This window comes from Glycine max, chromosome 9 (genome assembly GCF_000004515.6).
Source record: "Glycine max cultivar Williams 82 chromosome 9, Glycine_max_v4.0, whole genome shotgun sequence".
NCBI classification, from domain to species: Eukaryota; Viridiplantae; Streptophyta; class Magnoliopsida; order Fabales; family Fabaceae; genus Glycine; species Glycine max.
The window spans coordinates 5,330,719-5,351,114 of NC_038245.2; the positions used below are offsets into that span (position 1 = coordinate 5,330,719).

At 35.2% G+C, this 20,396-nt stretch overlaps 2 protein-coding genes and 1 pseudogene across 2 annotated transcripts; 2 read left to right on the forward strand and 1 right to left on the reverse strand.

The window, feature by feature from the left end:
• Positions 1-1,122: 1,122 nt before the first annotated feature.
• Positions 1,123-2,472, forward strand: LOC100778792 (aspartic proteinase CDR1). The gene has a single exon (XM_003534847.4). The coding sequence runs from the start codon at positions 1,123-1,125 to the stop codon at positions 2,470-2,472; it is 1,350 nt and encodes a 449-aa protein (XP_003534895.1).
• Positions 2,473-5,090: 2,618 nt separating this feature from the next.
• On the forward strand, positions 5,091-6,431 carry LOC100779317 (aspartic proteinase CDR1). Its single transcript, XM_003534848.5, has one exon. The coding sequence runs from the start codon at positions 5,091-5,093 to the stop codon at positions 6,429-6,431; it is 1,341 nt and encodes a 446-aa protein (XP_003534896.1).
• Positions 6,432-7,699: 1,268 nt separating this feature from the next.
• LOC100779852 (pentatricopeptide repeat-containing protein At5g57250, mitochondrial-like) lies at positions 7,700-14,649 on the reverse strand (annotated as a pseudogene).
• Between the last annotated feature and the right edge of the window lie 5,747 nt (positions 14,650-20,396).

Genomic DNA, 20,396 nt, shown 5'->3' on the forward strand with positions numbered 1-20,396 from the left:
AATTCATACTTGGCTTTGATGGCAATGTGGGGGAGTCAAATATATTGCAGGCTGAAAGAATGGCTCTTTTGCATGGGATCCTTTTGTGTTGGGAAGAAGGTTCTTAAAATATTTTGTGTGTCTTTGATACGAAACAGGTTGTCAAATTCATCATCACCATGCTAATGAGTTACAAATCATTTGTAACCTCATAGCCAAGGATTGATCTTTTATATTGCGCCATATCTATCGGGAAGGTAAGTTTTATACGGATATATTAGCTATAAGATGGGTTCCAATTGTGAGGATCAGGTTTTAAATAATTGTGGTTGTCATGAGTAAAAAACCTTTACATTACCGGTAACTTCAGCAAAATGCGGCTGATGCAACCGCAATTTAAAAAAATCATACTGTGAGGATATTTAGGTTTGGTGCTGAATTCCTTGCTGCAATCAGAGGTTATGGGAATTACCTTCCTGAGATTCTAATTTTCTGCTTTTTGTTTTCTTCTCTCTTGAAAAATCTCAGTTTATGGTTTGCTTGTAGTGTCAGTTTTAGTTCCACCATAGTTTTTTTTTTCTTAACCGATTTATCTCCACACCAAAATGGAAAAAGAAAATGAAACCTGTACAGGCACTAATTTTTACTAACCTCTCACCAATTCCAACATGGACAGACATGGATGATGATAGAAATAGTTTAAAAAAATGTGTTCGTTTATAAGTAAAATTCTATACTCCTATCATACAAAAATATTCTCTCTGTTTATAAGAAAAGAGAGGAAATCTTCATTAGTTGATTTGCTCAAAATAAAGACTATCAAATCATAACACAAGTTGTTCCTTGTTTCCTAGATTGATTCTTGGAAGAGATATTGCAAAAATGGTCCTAGTAAACAAGATCATGCAATTTTCATGTGCTGGGTACCTTTTAAATGCCCTTTAATTTTCCATTCCCTGCCATCAATTCTCTTTTATATATGCAAATCACACCTTCCACCAGGTCAATCAATACATATCTTATAAAGCCTAAAGATTTCCTTCTCACTATAAATTCCAATCATGAATGTCTTGGGAGCTATATATATCTACAACCTACCTAAACTGAAACAAAAAATTCAGCCACAAAGAAGATCAATATACAATGACATTTGCACATGAACCATTGCATCTTCTTTTGCTGTTATCCTTATCAACATGTTGTTTCTCATCAACTAGCACCATTTCATCTGTTAAACCTCAGAGACTGGTCTCCAAACTCATTCACCCTGGCTCAGTTCACCATCCCCACTATAAGCCAAATGAAACCGCCAAAGACCGAATGGAGCTCGATATCCAACACTCGGCTGCACGTTTCGCTTATATACAAGCAAGGATAGAAGGTTCTTTGGTCTCTAATAATGAGTACAAAGCTAGAGTTTCTCCCTCCTTAACTGGTAGAACCATAATGGCCAATATCTCAATAGGCCAACCCCCCATACCACAACTAGTAGTTATGGACACTGGCAGTGACATCTTGTGGGTCATGTGCACCCCTTGCACAAACTGTGACAATCATTTAGGTCTACTCTTTGACCCCTCAATGTCTTCCACATTTTCCCCACTATGCAAAACACCCTGTGACTTCAAGGGATGTAGTAGATGTGACCCTATTCCATTTACCGTCACTTATGCAGACAACTCCACTGCTTCAGGAATGTTTGGCCGTGACACGGTTGTCTTTGAGACAACTGATGAAGGTACCTCTCGGATACCGGATGTACTATTTGGATGTGGCCACAACATCGGACAAGATACAGATCCAGGGCACAATGGAATACTAGGACTAAACAATGGACCTGACTCTTTGGCAACAAAAATCGGACAAAAGTTTTCATACTGCATTGGCGACCTGGCTGATCCATATTACAATTATCACCAACTGATATTAGGTGAAGGGGCAGATCTTGAAGGCTATTCCACACCTTTTGAAGTGCACAATGGATTTTATTATGTCACCATGGAAGGCATAAGTGTAGGGGAAAAAAGGCTTGACATAGCTCCAGAAACTTTTGAAATGAAAAAGAATAGAACAGGTGGAGTCATCATTGACACAGGAAGCACTATCACCTTCCTAGTTGATAGTGTTCATAGATTACTATCCAAAGAAGTTAGAAATCTCCTTGGTTGGTCCTTTAGACAAACTACAATTGAAAAATCCCCATGGATGCAGTGCTTTTATGGGAGTATAAGTAGAGATCTAGTTGGATTTCCTGTGGTTACATTCCATTTTGCTGATGGAGCAGATTTGGCTTTGGATTCGGGAAGCTTTTTTAATCAACTCAATGATAACGTGTTTTGCATGACTGTAGGTCCAGTCAGTAGCCTTAACCTTAAAAGTAAGCCTTCCCTTATTGGATTGTTAGCCCAACAGAGTTACAGTGTGGGATATGACCTGGTTAATCAATTTGTTTACTTCCAAAGAATTGATTGTGAACTTCTTAGTGGTGGATGATTGTGGATATATGCATTCACAAATCACAACTTTTGATCTCCAAAATTAGAGCAAGTCCTGTAACATAATTTGTACACTAACAAGATAAACAGCAACGCGTTGCTCTCATAGCATATAAATGGCTACAATTATTTAAAATTTAACAAGAATATGCAATGTAGTGTTCTTTATGAACAAACTTAGATACAAGATTCACGTCAATATTAGAAAAAGACACATAACGTTTTTGGTTCAGGAAGGGCCTGTTAAATCCTGGAGGACTTACGTTTTTCGTAGATAAATCTTTGAGAACAGTGTGTCTAATACATGTCTAAAGTCATACCAAAGGCCATCAGTTCTTGTTTTCCAGCCTCGAAGACATCAAAACGTGAATGCATACTTTTTAATGGCTCAGTGCTGAGTCCAACAGGTTCCTTTATAGCAACTTTATAGGTTAAAGTGCAGACGGGAGAGCATAGTTGAGCAATGAAAGGTAGTAATTATGTATTGGAGCCAAAAGGCAAACTAGCTGCTTATCATCCATATTATATAACTGCGATTTCATACATGATCCAACATTTGAGATGATTCTGTTCCTACTTCTGTTGCTATACCTTTAACCAATAGCTTGAATTCTCCACTATGGATATCGTAGTTCTCATCAATCTCCAGATATAGCATTTACTTCTAAGACATGATTCAGTCCTGTGACTTGAATCAATGGCACAAAATTGGAAGAAACAAACGGAAATGTCAAATGTAAACAATACCTTGAATGAGCTTTCATTGTCTCATCCTTGAAACAATTCTTTATCACAGTTAAAAATCACAAAATCATCACTATTTGTACAGTATATTTTAGGCTAGTTCCCCCTTTCATTTTAGTCATTTGTCCCTTTCAGATCGATGATTAAAGCAACAAGACAGAGGGTTAGCAAATAATTTTTGCAATACCATAAATTAATAACCCTATTTACTAATTAAAATAGATTCAGTACTAGTAAAAGCCCAAGCTTTGGACAATAAAACTAATAACCCCAATCTAACAGTGGGGAGTGACAACAGGAGAGCCACACCCAAATTAACCAAATAAACTTAGTGTTGCAGAAGGCAATAAATTTGATAAAAGAATGGAAATTGTAAGGAACATGGAAGCCATGCCAAAATTGTCTAACAAAGAATTTATTAATTTATATAATAAATAAAAGGTGACATCAATCCTTTAGGTAATATTTTAAGGCGCCGTTTTAGTTTGACCAGTTTAATTACATTAAGATTCATTACTAAAGGAATGGTAAGCATTTATACATGTATATACACCTTAGAAACTTAATTATAACGAACAATTAACCTGCAGGTGTCACTTCTCATCCACATGCTCTCTTTACTACAACACAGGGAGACTAGTTCCTAAAAAAAATTCTTCTTTTTTATCCCTCATGTTCAATTCATAGACTCTGACAGCTCAGAATGCATTTTTTTCGCTGATTGATTTGCTTTATCTAGCTCCCCTTGACACAGAGCAGCAATTCTACAATAATAGAAGTCAAAGTCTTACAACAATAATGGTTGTCATATAACCACCATTATTTGTTGTAAGATTGCTTACATCTTATCTTTGTCATCACAAGGTCCAAAATTCAAACCACTTTTGCAAGAGGAAGGTGGAACTCTTGAAGATCTTGAACAAAAAATCCTTTCATTCATAAATCTTCTGTTGTTTGTGGAAACCTTGATTATCAGTGGACAACCTTTAAACATCAAAAAGCATACATCAATTACTTAGAGAACTGAAACAGTTTCTTGAACCCTTCCTTGCTCATACAAAGTGGCAAGGAAATCACTTATTGACTTCAGTATCACCTCCTTGTTGATTATGTTATTTAACTGCCACATTATTGTCTGGAGCATTTCTCTCAACAAACTCCCAGCGTCTTCCATACTTCGCTGGGTACATCTACCACTTATCAAATATTTAATTAATAATAATAATTGTGTGTTCAAGTCTCAAGAGGTCCATGTGCCATGTTCAAACTTCAGTTTCAGTTTCACCATAGATTTTTTTTTCTTACCAATGGATCTAAATACCAAATGAAAAAAAAAAATGAAACCTGACTTCTCACAAATATTGCAACATGATTGAAGACGAAAAAGATAGTTTATGAAAGGTGTTTACATGCGAAATCGTTACTCCTATCGTTATGGAAAAAGATCTCCATTTCTTTCCCTTCATTTCTTCCAACATTGGTGTGATGGTGACATCACGAGCACTAAGAGGAGAGGAAATCTTCTTTGGTTGATTTGCTCAAAATAAAGATTATCAAATCATAACACAAGTTGTTCCTCGTTTTCTAGATTGATTCTTGGCAGAGAATGTAAAGATTGTCCTAGTAAACAAGATCATACAACTTTCATGTGCTTGGTTAAAGGCCCTATACTTTTTTATTCCCTGCCATCAATTTTCTTTTGTATATATACAAATCATACCTTCCACCATGTCAATCAATATATGTGTGTTAAAGCATACAGGTTTCTTTCTCACTATATATTTCTATCCTAAATGTCTTGGAAGAAATATATATCTACAACCTACCTAAACTCAAAACAGCAAACACAATAACAAAGAAGGTCAATACTCAATGGCATTTGCATATAAACCATTGCATCTTCTTTTGCTGTTATCCTTCTCAACATGTTGTTTCTCATCAACTAGCACGGTTTCATCGGCTAAACCTCGGAGACTGGTCTCCAAACTCATTCACCCTGGCTCAGTTCACCATCCCCACTACAAGCCAAATGAAACAGCCAAAGACCGAATGGAACTCGATATCGAACACTCGGCTGCACGTTTAGCCTACATACAAGCGAGGATAGAAGGTTCTTTGGTCTATAATAATGACTACACAGCTAGTGTTTCTCCCTCCTTAACTGGCAGAACCATACTGGTCAATCTCTCAATAGGCCAACCCTCCATCCCACAACTAGTAGTTATGGACACTGGCAGTGACATCTTGTGGATCATGTGCAACCCTTGCACAAACTGTGACAACCATTTAGGTCTACTCTTTGACCCCTCAATGTCTTCCACCTTTTCCCCACTGTGCAAAACACCCTGTGGCTTCAAGGGCTGTAAATGTGACCCTATTCCTTTCACCATCTCTTATGTGGACAACTCCTCTGCCTCAGGAACATTTGGCCGCGACATTCTTGTCTTCGAGACAACTGATGAAGGTACCTCTCAGATATCTGATGTAATAATTGGATGTGGTCACAACATCGGATTTAATTCGGATCCCGGGTACAATGGAATACTAGGACTAAACAATGGACCTAACTCTTTGGCAACACAAATTGGCCGAAAGTTCTCTTACTGCATAGGCAACCTGGCTGATCCATATTACAATTACAACCAATTGAGACTAGGTGAAGGGGCAGATCTTGAAGGCTATTCCACACCTTTTGAAGTGTACCATGGCTTTTATTATGTCACCATGGAAGGCATAAGTGTAGGGGAAAAAAGGCTTGACATAGCTCTAGAAACATTTGAGATGAAAAGGAATGGCACAGGTGGAGTGATCCTTGACTCAGGGACCACTATCACCTACCTAGTTGACAGTGCGCATAAATTACTATACAATGAAGTTAGAAATCTCCTTAAATGGTCCTTTAGACAAGTTATATTTGAAAATGCTCCATGGAAGCTGTGTTATTATGGGATTATAAGTAGAGATCTAGTTGGGTTTCCAGTGGTTACATTCCATTTTGTTGATGGAGCAGATTTGGCTTTGGACACAGGAAGCTTTTTTAGTCAACGCGATGACATATTTTGCATGACTGTAAGTCCAGCCAGCATCCTTAACACTACAATTAGTCCTTCAGTTATTGGATTGCTAGCCCAGCAGAGCTACAACGTGGGATATGACCTAGTTAATCAATTTGTTTACTTCCAAAGAATTGATTGTGAACTTCTTAGCGGTTGATGATTATGGATGCAATCATAAATCACAGAACTTGTTCTCCAAAATGCAATTTCCGTGCATTAATATAAGAGCATGTCCAGAAGCATAATTTGCACACTAATAAGGAAATCAACAGTGTGTTGCTCTCTCATAGTACATATATGGCTATAATTATTTTAAATACATCTAATGTTCAAAGTGTTGACATGAGAGACACGTTTTCAATGTCCGACACTTCTTATTAGGCGTTTAATTATAAGAAAAATAATTATTGACTTAAATACTTAAATCGACAGTTTTGCACAATTTAAACACTTGAAAAAATACTTCAATGCAGTTAGACACACATTGATATGATTAAAAAATTATTAATTTTTTAACTTTTGAGGCTTAAAATATAGTATAAAATATAAACAAAAATAATGTCTCTCATTTCTTCTAAAGTTTGTTATCATAAGAAAAACATAGATGATTGGTTTAAAATAAATAAATATATCATTAATTTAGATATTTTGTTATATGTTACTCATATCTCATCTCATTAGAATCTCTGTTTGTATGTGGTATGCACATATCTTATATTTTAGACATTATTAACCTTGTTGGAGTGTTTATGTCAAGTTAGATATCCTTATCAGAGATCATCCTTCATATATCAAAAATATGCAATTTATTATGTTCTTTATGAATAAATTTAGACACGAGATTAAGGGATTAACAATAGTTCGGTATGAAGAGAAAGAAATTAGAAAACAGAAAAAAGAAGTGTCTCACACGTTAAACAATAAGCATGTGTCTGGATCAACGTCAAACACCCATGGTCAATCATGCTTCAACGTCAATTTGCATGGACAATCTCAACTTATGTGGTAAGCAACTTAATGAAAAATTCAAGTTTGCTAAACGAAACATTCAATCATGAAGTTATAGAAGAAACAACCTATCTTTTACTAGTTTTAGTTGTAACTTATACATATTGTTAATTGATTGCATATGTTAGTTCACTTTCTGATTATCCTAGTCTCCTATCCCGGTTACATTTTTACCACCAATATTACTGTCACCATCAACGTTTAATCCACAACTACCAAAGCATGGTCTCAACACATGAGAATTCCAAATAATACAGTTAAAAAGAACAAAGTGAATATTATATGAGCAGTTTAAGTAACTGGACTGAGAAGGAAATTTGAACTATTTATCAGTACATTCTTATATAAAATTTATTTTCAATCACCAACTAAAAACATCTTTTCTTTTCTTTTCTTTTTTGAAATGAGAATTATGAATTTCATTGAAAGATCACAAGAGCATTATAAAAGGCTCCCACGTCACAACATTCTACATCAAAAGAAAGTTGGGGTGGAGCATCCTCCACCCAGACTTGATCAACCAAAACAAAGGCTAACTAAGCTAAAGAATCAGCAACAATGTTTCCTATCTTCTTTGTATGTACCAAAGCAACAGTGTCTATATGTGTTGTCATGTCTCTACAATCCTGCAAAATTGCATCTAGATATGTACAATCCTTTGGCTAGCATTCCTCCAAGCACTTGCAATCTCCCTGCAGTCAGTTTCAAAAAAGACATTCTGCAGCAGAAGTTGGTTCGCCATCTGGATACTCCATTTGAAAGCTAGGTACTCTGCAATCTGGGGGCTATAGCACTGATCTTCCAAGCGAGTTGCAGATGCAAGGACCTCACCCTTATGATTGCGGAACACAAGGCCGAACCCCATCCCTTTACCAATCTTTATCGAGGCATCAAAATTTGCATTGATCATTCCCTCTGGAGGTGGCTCTGATCATCTTCCAAGGTATTGGGGAGTTTGGTGTGTGACTCTGATCATCTTCCCTCCAGATGTTTTTTTCCAGACAGGCATCTTTCAATGCCTAATTCCTCCTGCTTTTTCCATAGTCCAACCATCTTTGTCACAAGTTCATGACACAGCCCATTTGCAATTGCATGCAACTACCCAGTAGAGAAATACTTCTTGGAGATGAGTCCTCAACCTAGTGGAAAAAAAATCAAGATCTACGAAAGCCAGAGAGACTAAGGTAAAAGTTTAATGCTTCAAAGTCAACCATCCTTCAGCTCAAAAGAGGGGTAGAAAGAAGGAAATGCCAGAAGGAACAAAAAATCCAACTCAATCAACTTATTTCAACATGAATAAAAAAAATACTTACATTTAATAACCATAAACAGGGGACACTTTGGTGAATTCAAGCCTAAAGCAGCAATCAGCATGCAATTCATCGCCATTCCTCTTGAAAGACAACATTATGACAGCTCTTGTATTCTGAGTATTGTGACAGCAGCCAACCTATATGTATACCAAGGGCAGTAAATTATAACAGCAGAAGAACCAATCACAGATGACATAAATGCTACAAAATATACAAAATAATGTTCAACACAATAGATGATTCACTAGCATTCTTGTAACACGCTTACTCTACTCTTGGAAGTTACAGAAAGCCATTCTATTGCAAATGTGTTTGGCCTATATAGCGTTTAGTAAAAAATTCATGTTGCCACTTATTAAGTAATTTCAAGGGCAAAAAATATAAAATTGGCCAGAGTCTAAATCAATTGTCAAAAGTTTGTCATCAACACAACACAACCATTGTTCAAGTGTTGCTTTAGAAAATTATAAGTTAGTTGCTCCATGGAAGTTCACAGGTGACAGGTCTAGCTCATCAAAATGTCCATGTTTTAAAAAAACATCAAGATAAAACAGCTCTTATAATCCAATATAAGAAAGAAACCATTTTCCATTCATTTATAGCACGTTAATGTGCTAACTTGCAAACCAATTGAAAACAATCACAATGAAACCATATATAATCCAACCATCCAAGACCTACAAGTGTTCAAAATTATCAGAATTATGTTAAAACTCCCAAGCAAATCAAGTTTCTAAGGTAAACCGAGCCATGACTAATTATAATAATAATCTTGGCCAAATGTTCAGTTCCTCAAAGCCAAGAACCCTCCAGATTCAGGGTTTTTAAACCAATACATGAAAAAACTAGAAATCACCTAGTATATAGAACGTATAACTAGAAATCACTAAGTATATCAAGTATAATCAAAATCAGAATCTTCAAGTTAATGAAAGGTAGAATAAAGGCATAACATTTCAGTAGGCACTGGAAACAACATAGTCAGAGTCAATGGAGAGAAATGACTATCCACTTAGATTTCAAAAAAAAAAAATCAGGAAAAAATTACAGTTCAAAGCAGCCATTTCCCTCATCAAAATGCAGATTAAAATTTTCCCCATGAATTCACAATTTGTAAAGAAAACATAGAGATGAAAAATTTAAGTTTATGGAATGAAAAAAGAAGGCCGGATGATTTGTTCATAATGTGTCTTCTGTAATATTTCCAGGCATTCAGGTTTCTTATTCTACATTTCTTAACCAATAAAATTTTATTTCTTTTTCATGTTTAATAAAGCCTATTTTATGGGGATGTTACGATTCTTGAGTCCATATCATTTATTGTATGGAAAAAAAGGTGTCAAATAAATAACAGTTGGAAAGAAAATGCAATCATGACACTATCACAAACAGGCAGTTGTCTTTTGCTAAAAAAATTACTTTACACAATTAGCTAAAGAAAAGTATTACAGTCTTCTCATGTAGAGCCTAAGAAAAATATTCCGTTAGTTCTTTTACTTTTTGGCATAGAAGCCCTATTTTAACCACGGCACATATCACCACTAGATGAAAACCACATTTAACAGAAAACAAATAAAGTATGAAACAAATTGCATCACTTATTGTAAGTATATATAGTCTATTTTTGGTACAGTAAGTATATATAGATTAATAAACTGAAAAATATTATAAAAAAAACATTGAATGGTTTGTTGCAGGGGAAACCACACTAATGTTTGAAAAGGAATAAATACAGAAAAATAAAGGTCCGATTATATCTTCATGATGTGTTCACCAGAATTATTGCTGTAGTCTGTAACTGAAGTCCTTTCCGGGCAACAATTATAATTTAAGCAACAAACCCAAATTAAAAAAAAAGAGTAAAGTTTACGCACATTTACCATTTCTATTAGCAGACCTTATAATGGCTCAGTGTTGAGTCCAACAGGTTCCTTGATAGTTTATAGGTGAAAGTACAGACAGAAGAGTAAAGTTTAGCAATGACAGGCACTAGTTATGTATTGGAGCCAAAAGGCAAACAAGCTGCTTATGGTCCATATTATATAACTGCCTTTTATACATGATCCAGCATTTGAGATGATTCTGTTCCTACTTCTGTTGCTGTCCCTTTGACCAATAACTTGAATTCTCCACTATGGATATCATAGTTCCCAATCTCATCAGCCTTCTGATATAGCATTAACTACTGACTCAGGATTCAGTCCTGTGACTCCAAACCATGGTGCAATTATCAGAAACAAAATGGAAATGTCAAATGAAAACAATACCTTGAATGAGCTTTTGCTGTCTTGTGCTTGGAACAAAATTTTATGATAAGGTTAAAAATCACAAATTATCATTATTTATACAATATATTTTAGGCTAGTTTGTCCCCTTCATTTTAAGCATTTGTCCTTTTCAGTCGGTCAGTGAAGCAACCAGACAGAGGGTTAGGAAATCACTTTTGCAATACCATAAACTAATACCCCTATTTACAAATAAACTTAGAGCCTGTGCTAGTACTACTAATAAGCCCAAGCCATTGGACAATAAGACTAATTAACCCCAATATCTCCCAACAGTGAGGACTGGGAACAGCAGAGCACATCCAGATTAACCAAATAAAATTGAAAGGCAAAGAATAAAAGCACACAAGCCAACAATTATAGGCACTTACACAGAATAAATTTAGTGATGCAAAAGGCAATAGATTTGATAAAAAAAAAATGAAAATTCAAATGGATGCCATGCCAAAATTGTCTAACAAAAAAGTCTTAAATTTATATAATAACTAAAGAGTGACATTAATCCTTCAGGTAATATATTAAAGCTCGATTTCAATTTGACCTGTTTCATTATATCAAGTTTGAGTACCATAAGAATGGTAAACCATTATACATGTATATAAACTTTAGAAGCATAACTATATATATTGAACAATTATGTACCTGCAGGTGTCATCAGTCATCCATGTGCTCTATTTGCTGGCACTACTGGGAGAGTAGTTCCTAAAATAAAAAGAATTCTACATTTCTATCCCACATGTTCAGTTCATAGACTCTGTCAGGTCAGAAAGAAATTCTTTTGCTGATTGATTAGCTTTCTGCAGTTCCCCTTTGGCACAAAGTGGGGCCATTCTAGAATAATAGAAGTCAAAGCCATGCAGCTGGGATCTTGTCATATAACCACCATTACTTGTTATAAGATTCCTAACATCTTTGTCATCGCAAGATCCAAGATTCAAACTACTTTGGCAAGAGGAAGGTAGAATGCTTGAAGATATTGAACCAAAATCCTTCCATTCATAAATCTTCTGTTGTTTATGGAATCCTTGATAATAAGTGGACAACCTTTGAACAGGAAAAAGTAGGCATGCAATTTGATTGAGAACTGTAACAGCCTCTTGAACCCTTCCTTGCTCACACAAAGTGGCAAGGAAATCACTTATTGATTCAGTATCAACCTCCTTGTTGACTGTGTTAATTAACTCTACCACATTCTTGGACTGGAGCATTTCTCTCAAGACACTCCTGGCTTCTTCCATCCTTCCCTTGGTACATAGACCTCTTATCAAATACAAGAACCCAAAAAAATCAGGTGACATATCCTTCCTCTTGAACTTATAATAGAATTCAAGAGCTCCATGCATGTTGCCCTTTTGGCAATAACAATTAATTACAGCACTAATAGTCAGACTGTCAGGCTCAATATATTTTGTCTCCATATCATTTAGAAGCTCAAATGCCTTTTCTAGTTGACCAAACTTAGAAATTCCATCAAGTAATGAATTGTAAACTTGTGCTTTTGGCTGAAAGCCCTTGAGGACCATTTTCCTATAAACATGCTCTGCATCTAACAAAAATCCCTCCCTACATAGAGCATAAATAACTGTAGCAAAAGTTATTTCAGACGGTACCAAATTAAGTTTCTCTAATGAATAATAGCCGAAATGTTTCAATAAGACGTCCCTCATGGCACAATCCATTTATTATTGAATTATATACGACTATGTTCAAATTCATCCCCTTCTTTTCAACAAGTGCACAAAGATCCAATGCTTTATTGAGATATCCCCCCTTGCACAAGCCATCAATCAGCATACATGACTGGTAAATGATCTTGAGTCTCTGTGACAAGCCTATATGCATCTAAAGCTCTACTCTCCTTTATGAAAATCTTGAGAGTAGAGGCAAGAAAAGTGACTGTTGAAGAATTATTCACAGTTTTCCAAGAAATATAAGGGCACTATTGACATCTTTCAGACAGAGGTAGCATGCAATTATTGTGTGTACCATTGGTTCTAGACCATAATCTTTCAGAAAGCAATTCAAAAGAGGCAAAATTTGCTCCCTATTCTTATTATTAAGATGCCCTCTCAAAATCGAATAATAAGAATTGCATGTGACATATAGGCCTTTCTTTTTCATCATCATCCACATATGATTTGCATCATCAAGTAATCCTCTTTGACATAAAAAAAAAAGATGAAATCATTACATACTGCACTATATATGTCTGGTCCCAAACCTTCCATTCTGTAAATTAAATCTACAGCCTCTTTTGTATTGTTTTCTTCAAAAATTGTCTTCATTAACATCCTAAATGTACCTGGATCCAACTCAAGACCTTCATGATTGAGTTCAAGCAAAGCCTCAATGGCCATTTCTGTCATACCATTCTTGCAAAGGCCATTAATAATGGTATTGTAGCACGCAAGTGACAAGATTGAAGTCTTTCTAAATTCATCAAATACCTCAAGTGCCTCGTCAATTCTACCTACCTTGCAATACCCATCAATCATTGTGCAGTAAGTCACAGAATTCGGAACCAGATCCATTTCAGGCATTCCTTTGTAAAGTGCATAAACATCTTCAAATGCCCCCATCATAAACAGGGCTTTGATCAGCACATCACAACATCCATAGAAATTCCAGATTCTTCCAGTTGCCTCTTTGTTTGCAAAATCCCCGGAATGTTCTTCTCTTCTGTATATCCATGCAGCAACGTGCTGTACGTAATCACATCCACAGCGACATTTTTCGATAACTTGTCCGCCCCGGACGTCCGCCTGTGCTTGCACAAACCATTCATAACAGCATTGTATGCAACAACACTGGGACCAATCCCACTCCTCTCCATCTCATCAAACAGACAAAACACCTTATCGAAATCCCCTCTCCTCCCAAACCCGTCAATCAAAATCACAAACACATATTCATCCCGCACAATTCCCAAACCTTCCATGCTCTCAAAAACATCAAATGCTTCCTCCAACTTACGCTTCTTACAATAAGCAGACATGATTGCACTATAAGTAACCTTATTAGGTCTATGCCCTTCTTTTATCATCTTGGCCAAGAAAGTAAACGACTTTTCCACATCACCAAGCTTGGAAAACCCACCCACAAGCACAGTATAGCTCACAAAATCATGACCTCCCTTCCCCACCATCTCCCTCATCCTCCCAAAAACCTCCCCTAAAACCCTCTCCTCAACATACCCACAAGCCCAAGCACTATACAAAATAACATCCAATCCCAACCCTTCCTTCTCCATCCACTGCACCAAACCACAAACCTCACCAACCCTCCCCATCTTACAAAGAGCCGCCACAAGAGCAGTGCAAGTCACCACATTTGGCCTCAACCTACCACACTCCGTAACATTCTTGAAAAACCCCAACGCAAGTTCCGGTTTTCCAATCCTACAAAACCCCGAAATCACAGAACTACAGTCAAAATCATCAAAAGAGTACCTAACTCCATCACCAGCCATCAACTCCAGCGCCTCAATGGCCCTACCCATCAAGCCCTTCGAGCTCAATTTGTGAACCACTAAAGAAAAAGTGGAAGAAGAAGGAACCACACCACGGTCTTTTACGCAGCGTTGCAGAACAGAGAGTGCTTTCTCGGGGTCGTGGAGGCCTTGGATGAGGGAGTCCCACATCGAGGAGTGGGTGTGGGTGTGCATGAGTTGCTCTGCTTCTTCGAAATTTCGGGATTTGAGGAGTGGCCATGTAAGGAGGGAGAGGGTTGTGCCGTGGAGACACAGGTAGGGGTGTATTAAAAGTCCCATCCAATTCAGATAAATTATATATAAGTGGGAAAGAGTTTGGATTTTGTAGGATTGAATTAAGTTGAAGTTTTGCATTCTTTTTTTGTTTCCTGCACCCCCAAAGGACTACAAAGACAAAATATCTCTTTACTCAAGCACCTCTATTCTAAAATGATCATTCTCCAAGATGACTTTATTCCATAAAAGTCATTTTGAATTAGATATTCTATAATAGTATTTTTATTTTTAGAATAGTTACTTTGGAATAAAATAAATAAAGTCAAAACTTATTTTGAAATAGGTATTTCTAAATATGAAAAATTATATACTAGAATAGGGTACTCTTCCAGAATAAAAATTCTAGAATAAGGCGGAAAAATGTTGGACGCCCAACCTCGACATAACTAGAGTAGGTAAAAATACAATGCACATTTAGGTTATGCATTTCATTCATTCACTCACTCCTAACAATCATTTTCTCTATGTTATAATATTTCTTGCCCAGTCGCCCCTCCAACTCCATCATTGTCGCCTTCCTTGCCCAGCCTCACTGCAATCCTATTGTTGATGGTGGTAGAAGAGGTGGTGCACTTGGCATGGTGGTGGAGAGGTGGAGCATGCACACAATGCAAAGGTGGGATAAAGGCGTGCGACACAATGTGATGGTGGGTGGCTGTAGAGTGTGCAAGGGGGTCTAGGCGACACGTGTGTGCGGATTAGGGAGTGTTTAGAGGGGATGTGTTGGTGAGGGTTTCTATGGGGACATTGAAGATGCTGAAGCATATGAGTGAGAGAGGGAAGTAAAGGTAACAAAAGGTTATTTTTGTCTTTTTTGGTACAGGAAGCAAAAAAGGAGGTGCATGAAGAAATTCCTCATGATGCTTCCACCACACACTTCCATTGGGCCTAGCCTAATATTGTCCAATCCTCTACATCCACGGTCCATTCCAACACCTAGGCTAACAACATATTCTTTTATACAATTGTTATATGGACTCTCCCTTCCTACTAATACCCTCCTCTTTTAATTTTTCATTCCAATTATACCTAAGCACATATACTCCCTTGATCATCGGAAAAGCTTCTCTAGCCCAATCTTACCCGTATTCTATATAGGTTGTACTTTTTTGGCTCAATCTAGCTTGTTGGTGAGTTAAGTCGACATGAATCGTGTTATTTTGCTTTTTTTTTTTTAAATTATATAAATTAAATTAATGTCAGATTAAAATATGTCTGATTCATTCTGGGCTTATAATTTTTTAGCTATGCTAAAGTGGATCAATCGAGATTGATTTGTTTCTCTTTAGGTCATCTTTTCTTTGACTCATCCAAACAAGCATATTCATCATGTTGGACCATTTTGAAAACTCTAATTTTTATTATTAACTTGAATTTATTGAGATCATAAATTTACATTAGTGTTAATCTTTATTTTATATGTTTCTACTTATGATTTTATAGTTTTCAATAATATTATAGTATAAAAAATGTGATACAAGAGATGTTAGTAATGAACTAATAATTTGTATTTTTGATTATTTTAGAGTAAAAAAAAATACTCAATTACCCTAAATTTTATTGCTTATATAAATTAACTTGGAAGTTGGAACTTTTTCTTCATTAGTTTGATTATTTCTTTGCTAATAACATTTGATTTGTTAAATTCAATATGACTATGAGAAAATAGAGAGAAAGTAGAGAATGTGGGTTTAAAGAGAATGATTATTGTTTGTATTCATTCCAAGAGCAATAGCCTATTTATAGATGCAAGAGGTAATTGAAGAGTTACAATAGATAAATACAAATAAAGATAAAGGAAGATAATGACATCCATAAGAGATTATTCATATCACTCCCCTTTGGATGTCCATTATCTCAGAATGTGTCTCATTAAAATCTTATTAGGAAAAATCCTATGGGATAAAAAGCTAGTGAAGAAAAAAGAGTACATCATTTTTCAATACGTAATCATTTGTCTCATTAAAAACTTTGTCAGCAAAACCCAATTGGATAAAACTGTGGCTAAGGAAAAAAGAGTACATAACATATTATTTCTCCTCTCATGTGGACAATTATCTTTAAGACGATGAAGTTCAATCTTGTTAACCAATTGCTCAAAAGTCTTCTGAACATTTATATCATCATTCTTTTAGAGATCATGGGTGAAAAAGAACTTTGGTAAAACATGCTTTATTTGATCTCCTTTGATGTATCATTCTTTCAACTGAGTAATACATGTAACATTGTCTTCACATGTGATTGTCGGTATCATTTTTCCTCATGTTGAGCTAAAATTTCTACATGGTTAGCTAATGCGCCTATTTTGGCTTGTTTCACATATTTTCATGGAATTGTTGTAACACTTCATGTACACTTATGATATATCATTATGGGGATCTAACAAATAACCTCTAAAGTAACAAAGTACATGCCTAAATGTCTTCATATTGGTGACTAATTATATTATGCTATTAAATTATGGTGGAGTACAAGTGTGAGGTGAAGTTCCACATCGAGTAGAAGTGGAAAATTCATAATCCATTCTCCATACATACTAGGGCTTATTTGGTGTCATATGGAACGAACACCTAGAATCCATAATCCATTCTCCATTAGATTTCCCAGGGCCTACCATTAAAGCTTCTACAAATTCATAACCATCTTGGACTATCACTGCATTTCCTCCTTCCTTTGATCTATGAGAATTGTAACCATTCGCCTTTTTGGACAAAATCTTCAAGTGTGACCTTCCTTTTTGCAGTGGTAACATCTTATATTAGGCACATTTCAACTATTTCCAGATTGCGGCTTTGATTTCTTCTTCTCAAGATGGTTGTCTTTCTTGGTTCATTTTCCTCGGACTATTAAACCTTCATCACTCATAGAAGCCTTTTGCTCATTTCTTTCATTCAATTCCTTTGAGTTCAGGGCTAATTGAACCTCTACCAGGGACAAAGATTCTCTCCCATATAAGAGAGTTTCTTTAAAATGAGAGAAAGACTTTGGTAAAGCACATAATAGTAAGAGGGCTTGATCTTCGTCATCAATAGTCACATCTATATTTTCTAGATCAAGAATCAGTTTATTGAAGACATCCAATTGAGATTTCACGGTTCTATTTTCTTGCACCTTGAATGAGTATAAGGCTTGTTTAAGATAAAGATGATTTATTAAAAATTTGGTCATGTACAAACCTTCTAGTTTTGATCAAATTCAAGCTGCTATCTTCTCTTTCGAGACTTGTCTTAGTACTTTGTCTCCAAGACTCAAGATGATTACAATGTGAGCCTTATCCATCAAGATCTTCTTATCCCTTTCCTCCAGCTTTGCATCAAGAGAGGTTTCACCTTGCAAAGCTTTTTCAAGACCCTGATGAACAAGCAATGCTCTCATTTCAATTGCCATAAGCCAAAATCATTTTGGCCTATAAATTTTTCAACCTCATACTTGCAGACGCCATGACTGATCGTTCCATGCTCACCGCACCAATTTGTTGTGCAAAGTATCATAGAAAAGATACACAGAAAAAATCAAAATTTCTTTTCTCAGGATGAATTTAAGATTACAAAGAATTTTCTAGAGAGAATTGAAAAGAATCACTCTCAATCTAAAGAGTAGTTGACCTAATTATACTAATTTTTACAAATGAACAACTCACTAACTTTAGTAGTTTGTTACAATTGTTTTAACTACCAACTTAAATTTGTTAGTTATGTAGATCAACTTATCAACATGTTCAAATTTGGAGGGAACACAATGAGCTCCAAATGTAATATGCAACATGTGGTATCATTGTCCATTATAGTGGCTGAATTTATTGTTGTGATAAAGGCAATAAAAGATGAAAGATGGATGAAAGAATGGTCACAAAGCTACGAGTAAAAGAAGCAAATGTAAGGACTTATAGAGACCATGAGAGTGGTATTCATTTGGTAAAAAATCAAGTATATCATGAACGAACTAAACACACAGATGTGTGGCTTTATTTTGTTTGGGAGGTAATTTCCAAGAAAAAAGTGACCTTGGAAAAGGTGTGCACAAGTGATAATCCAATTTCACAAAGGTTTTGCCCAGTGAGAAATTCAAGCGAAGGTTTTGCCCAGCGAGAAATTCAAGCATTGTCTTAGAATTCTTCAAGTGATGAAAAGTAAATTCAAGCTAAGGTGGAGAATTGTTAGATAAGTGACTTTTGACTTTAGCCACAATTATTGTTACACGTGACTAATAGCTTGTACACGTGTCTTACTAGTCTAAGTCATTGTTTGAGTTATAACCAAACTGTGATTAATGTATATAAAAGAATACAGTGAGTTACAAGTTAATGGGTTGTTGTACATTTCTAATTCAATCAATAGAGAGTGTTTTCTACACAATCTTCTCTGATTTTAGTTCTTTTAGTTTTGAGTTACTTTCAGATCTGTTCATAACATAATATCAATATATAATTAGTATCTTTTGAGCGAGAAACTATTAAACGTTTTATAAAACTATGATTTGACCAATCTATATGTTTTACGTAACACATAATTGAATCTTTTTAACTTTTTTCATTAAACTGAAAAACCCAATTATGTGCATGTAAGGGTTGTTTGGGATCATGATCATTTACGGTCCGTTTGATTTGCAAAACAAGTGTAGTACCATGGACAACACAACTTAGATGATGATAGACAAGTCAAAACCTTTATTTATTGTTACTCAATAAATTATGGGAAAACTTTTATTTCAAGTATAAGTTATTTAAAAGTACAAAACTCAATAATTCAATAAACAAGTTATAAGGAAAAAAAAATACTGCAATTAAGGAGAGGGTGGGAAAGCCCCAATAAAGGTCATTCTATGGTAATAACATACCACATTCAATTCAACGTTTTCCCACTGGGAACAGGCACAACATCGCCACTCTTCTCACCTCACGTCAAATTCCTAGATCAAAGATTTTCAAATCCATCATATTTTCAACAATGTTTTCTTTTTGGTCTCAGGTGCTGGAACGACAAAACAAATATAATAAAAAAAGAAAATGAGTAATCAATAAACACGAATCCTTACCTGATGAAGAAATGTATTGTGCCACGAGTGTACGTTATGAAGGAATTAACCTCCGTTTGACTTACGATTGGCATTGGAAAATAATTTGGATGTTGAAAATTGATTTTGTTTACATCAAATAATGTTTGGAGTATTTTTCTTTTCCATTTTCAAAGTTCATTTTGCGTTGAATGGAATAAAAATTAATTTTGAAAAAATAATAAAAAAATATTAATTGTTTTATTTATCGTGAAGAATTAAACCATTTTTTTGCGTAGGGGAAAATTTTACATAAAAAGCGTCACAAAATAGCTTAATTTTGAGAAAAATCACTTGTTCGTGCTTTGGTACGAAAATCATTTCCGTACTAAATAGTATTTTCCTTTTGTAAATTGGGAGGTAAATTTCACCGGGACAAAATTTGGGACATTGTAAAACTTTAGAGGCAAGAAATATAATTAAGCCTAGATATAAAACAAATCAAAAGATATGTTTATATATTTATCTCTTTTGTAGACATAAATATGTTTTTAGGTTTTCAATTAATTTTAAAATTTTATCATTTTTTAACAAAAACCAATGTATCATTAAAATTAAAAATATGTAGTGTAAATATTAAAGGAGTATTTTTATGAAAATAAATAATAATATTAAATAAATGGTAAATGATAAATTTATTAAAATAATAATAATAAATTATAAGTTCAAACGTAACTTAAATACCATCTAAAATAAAA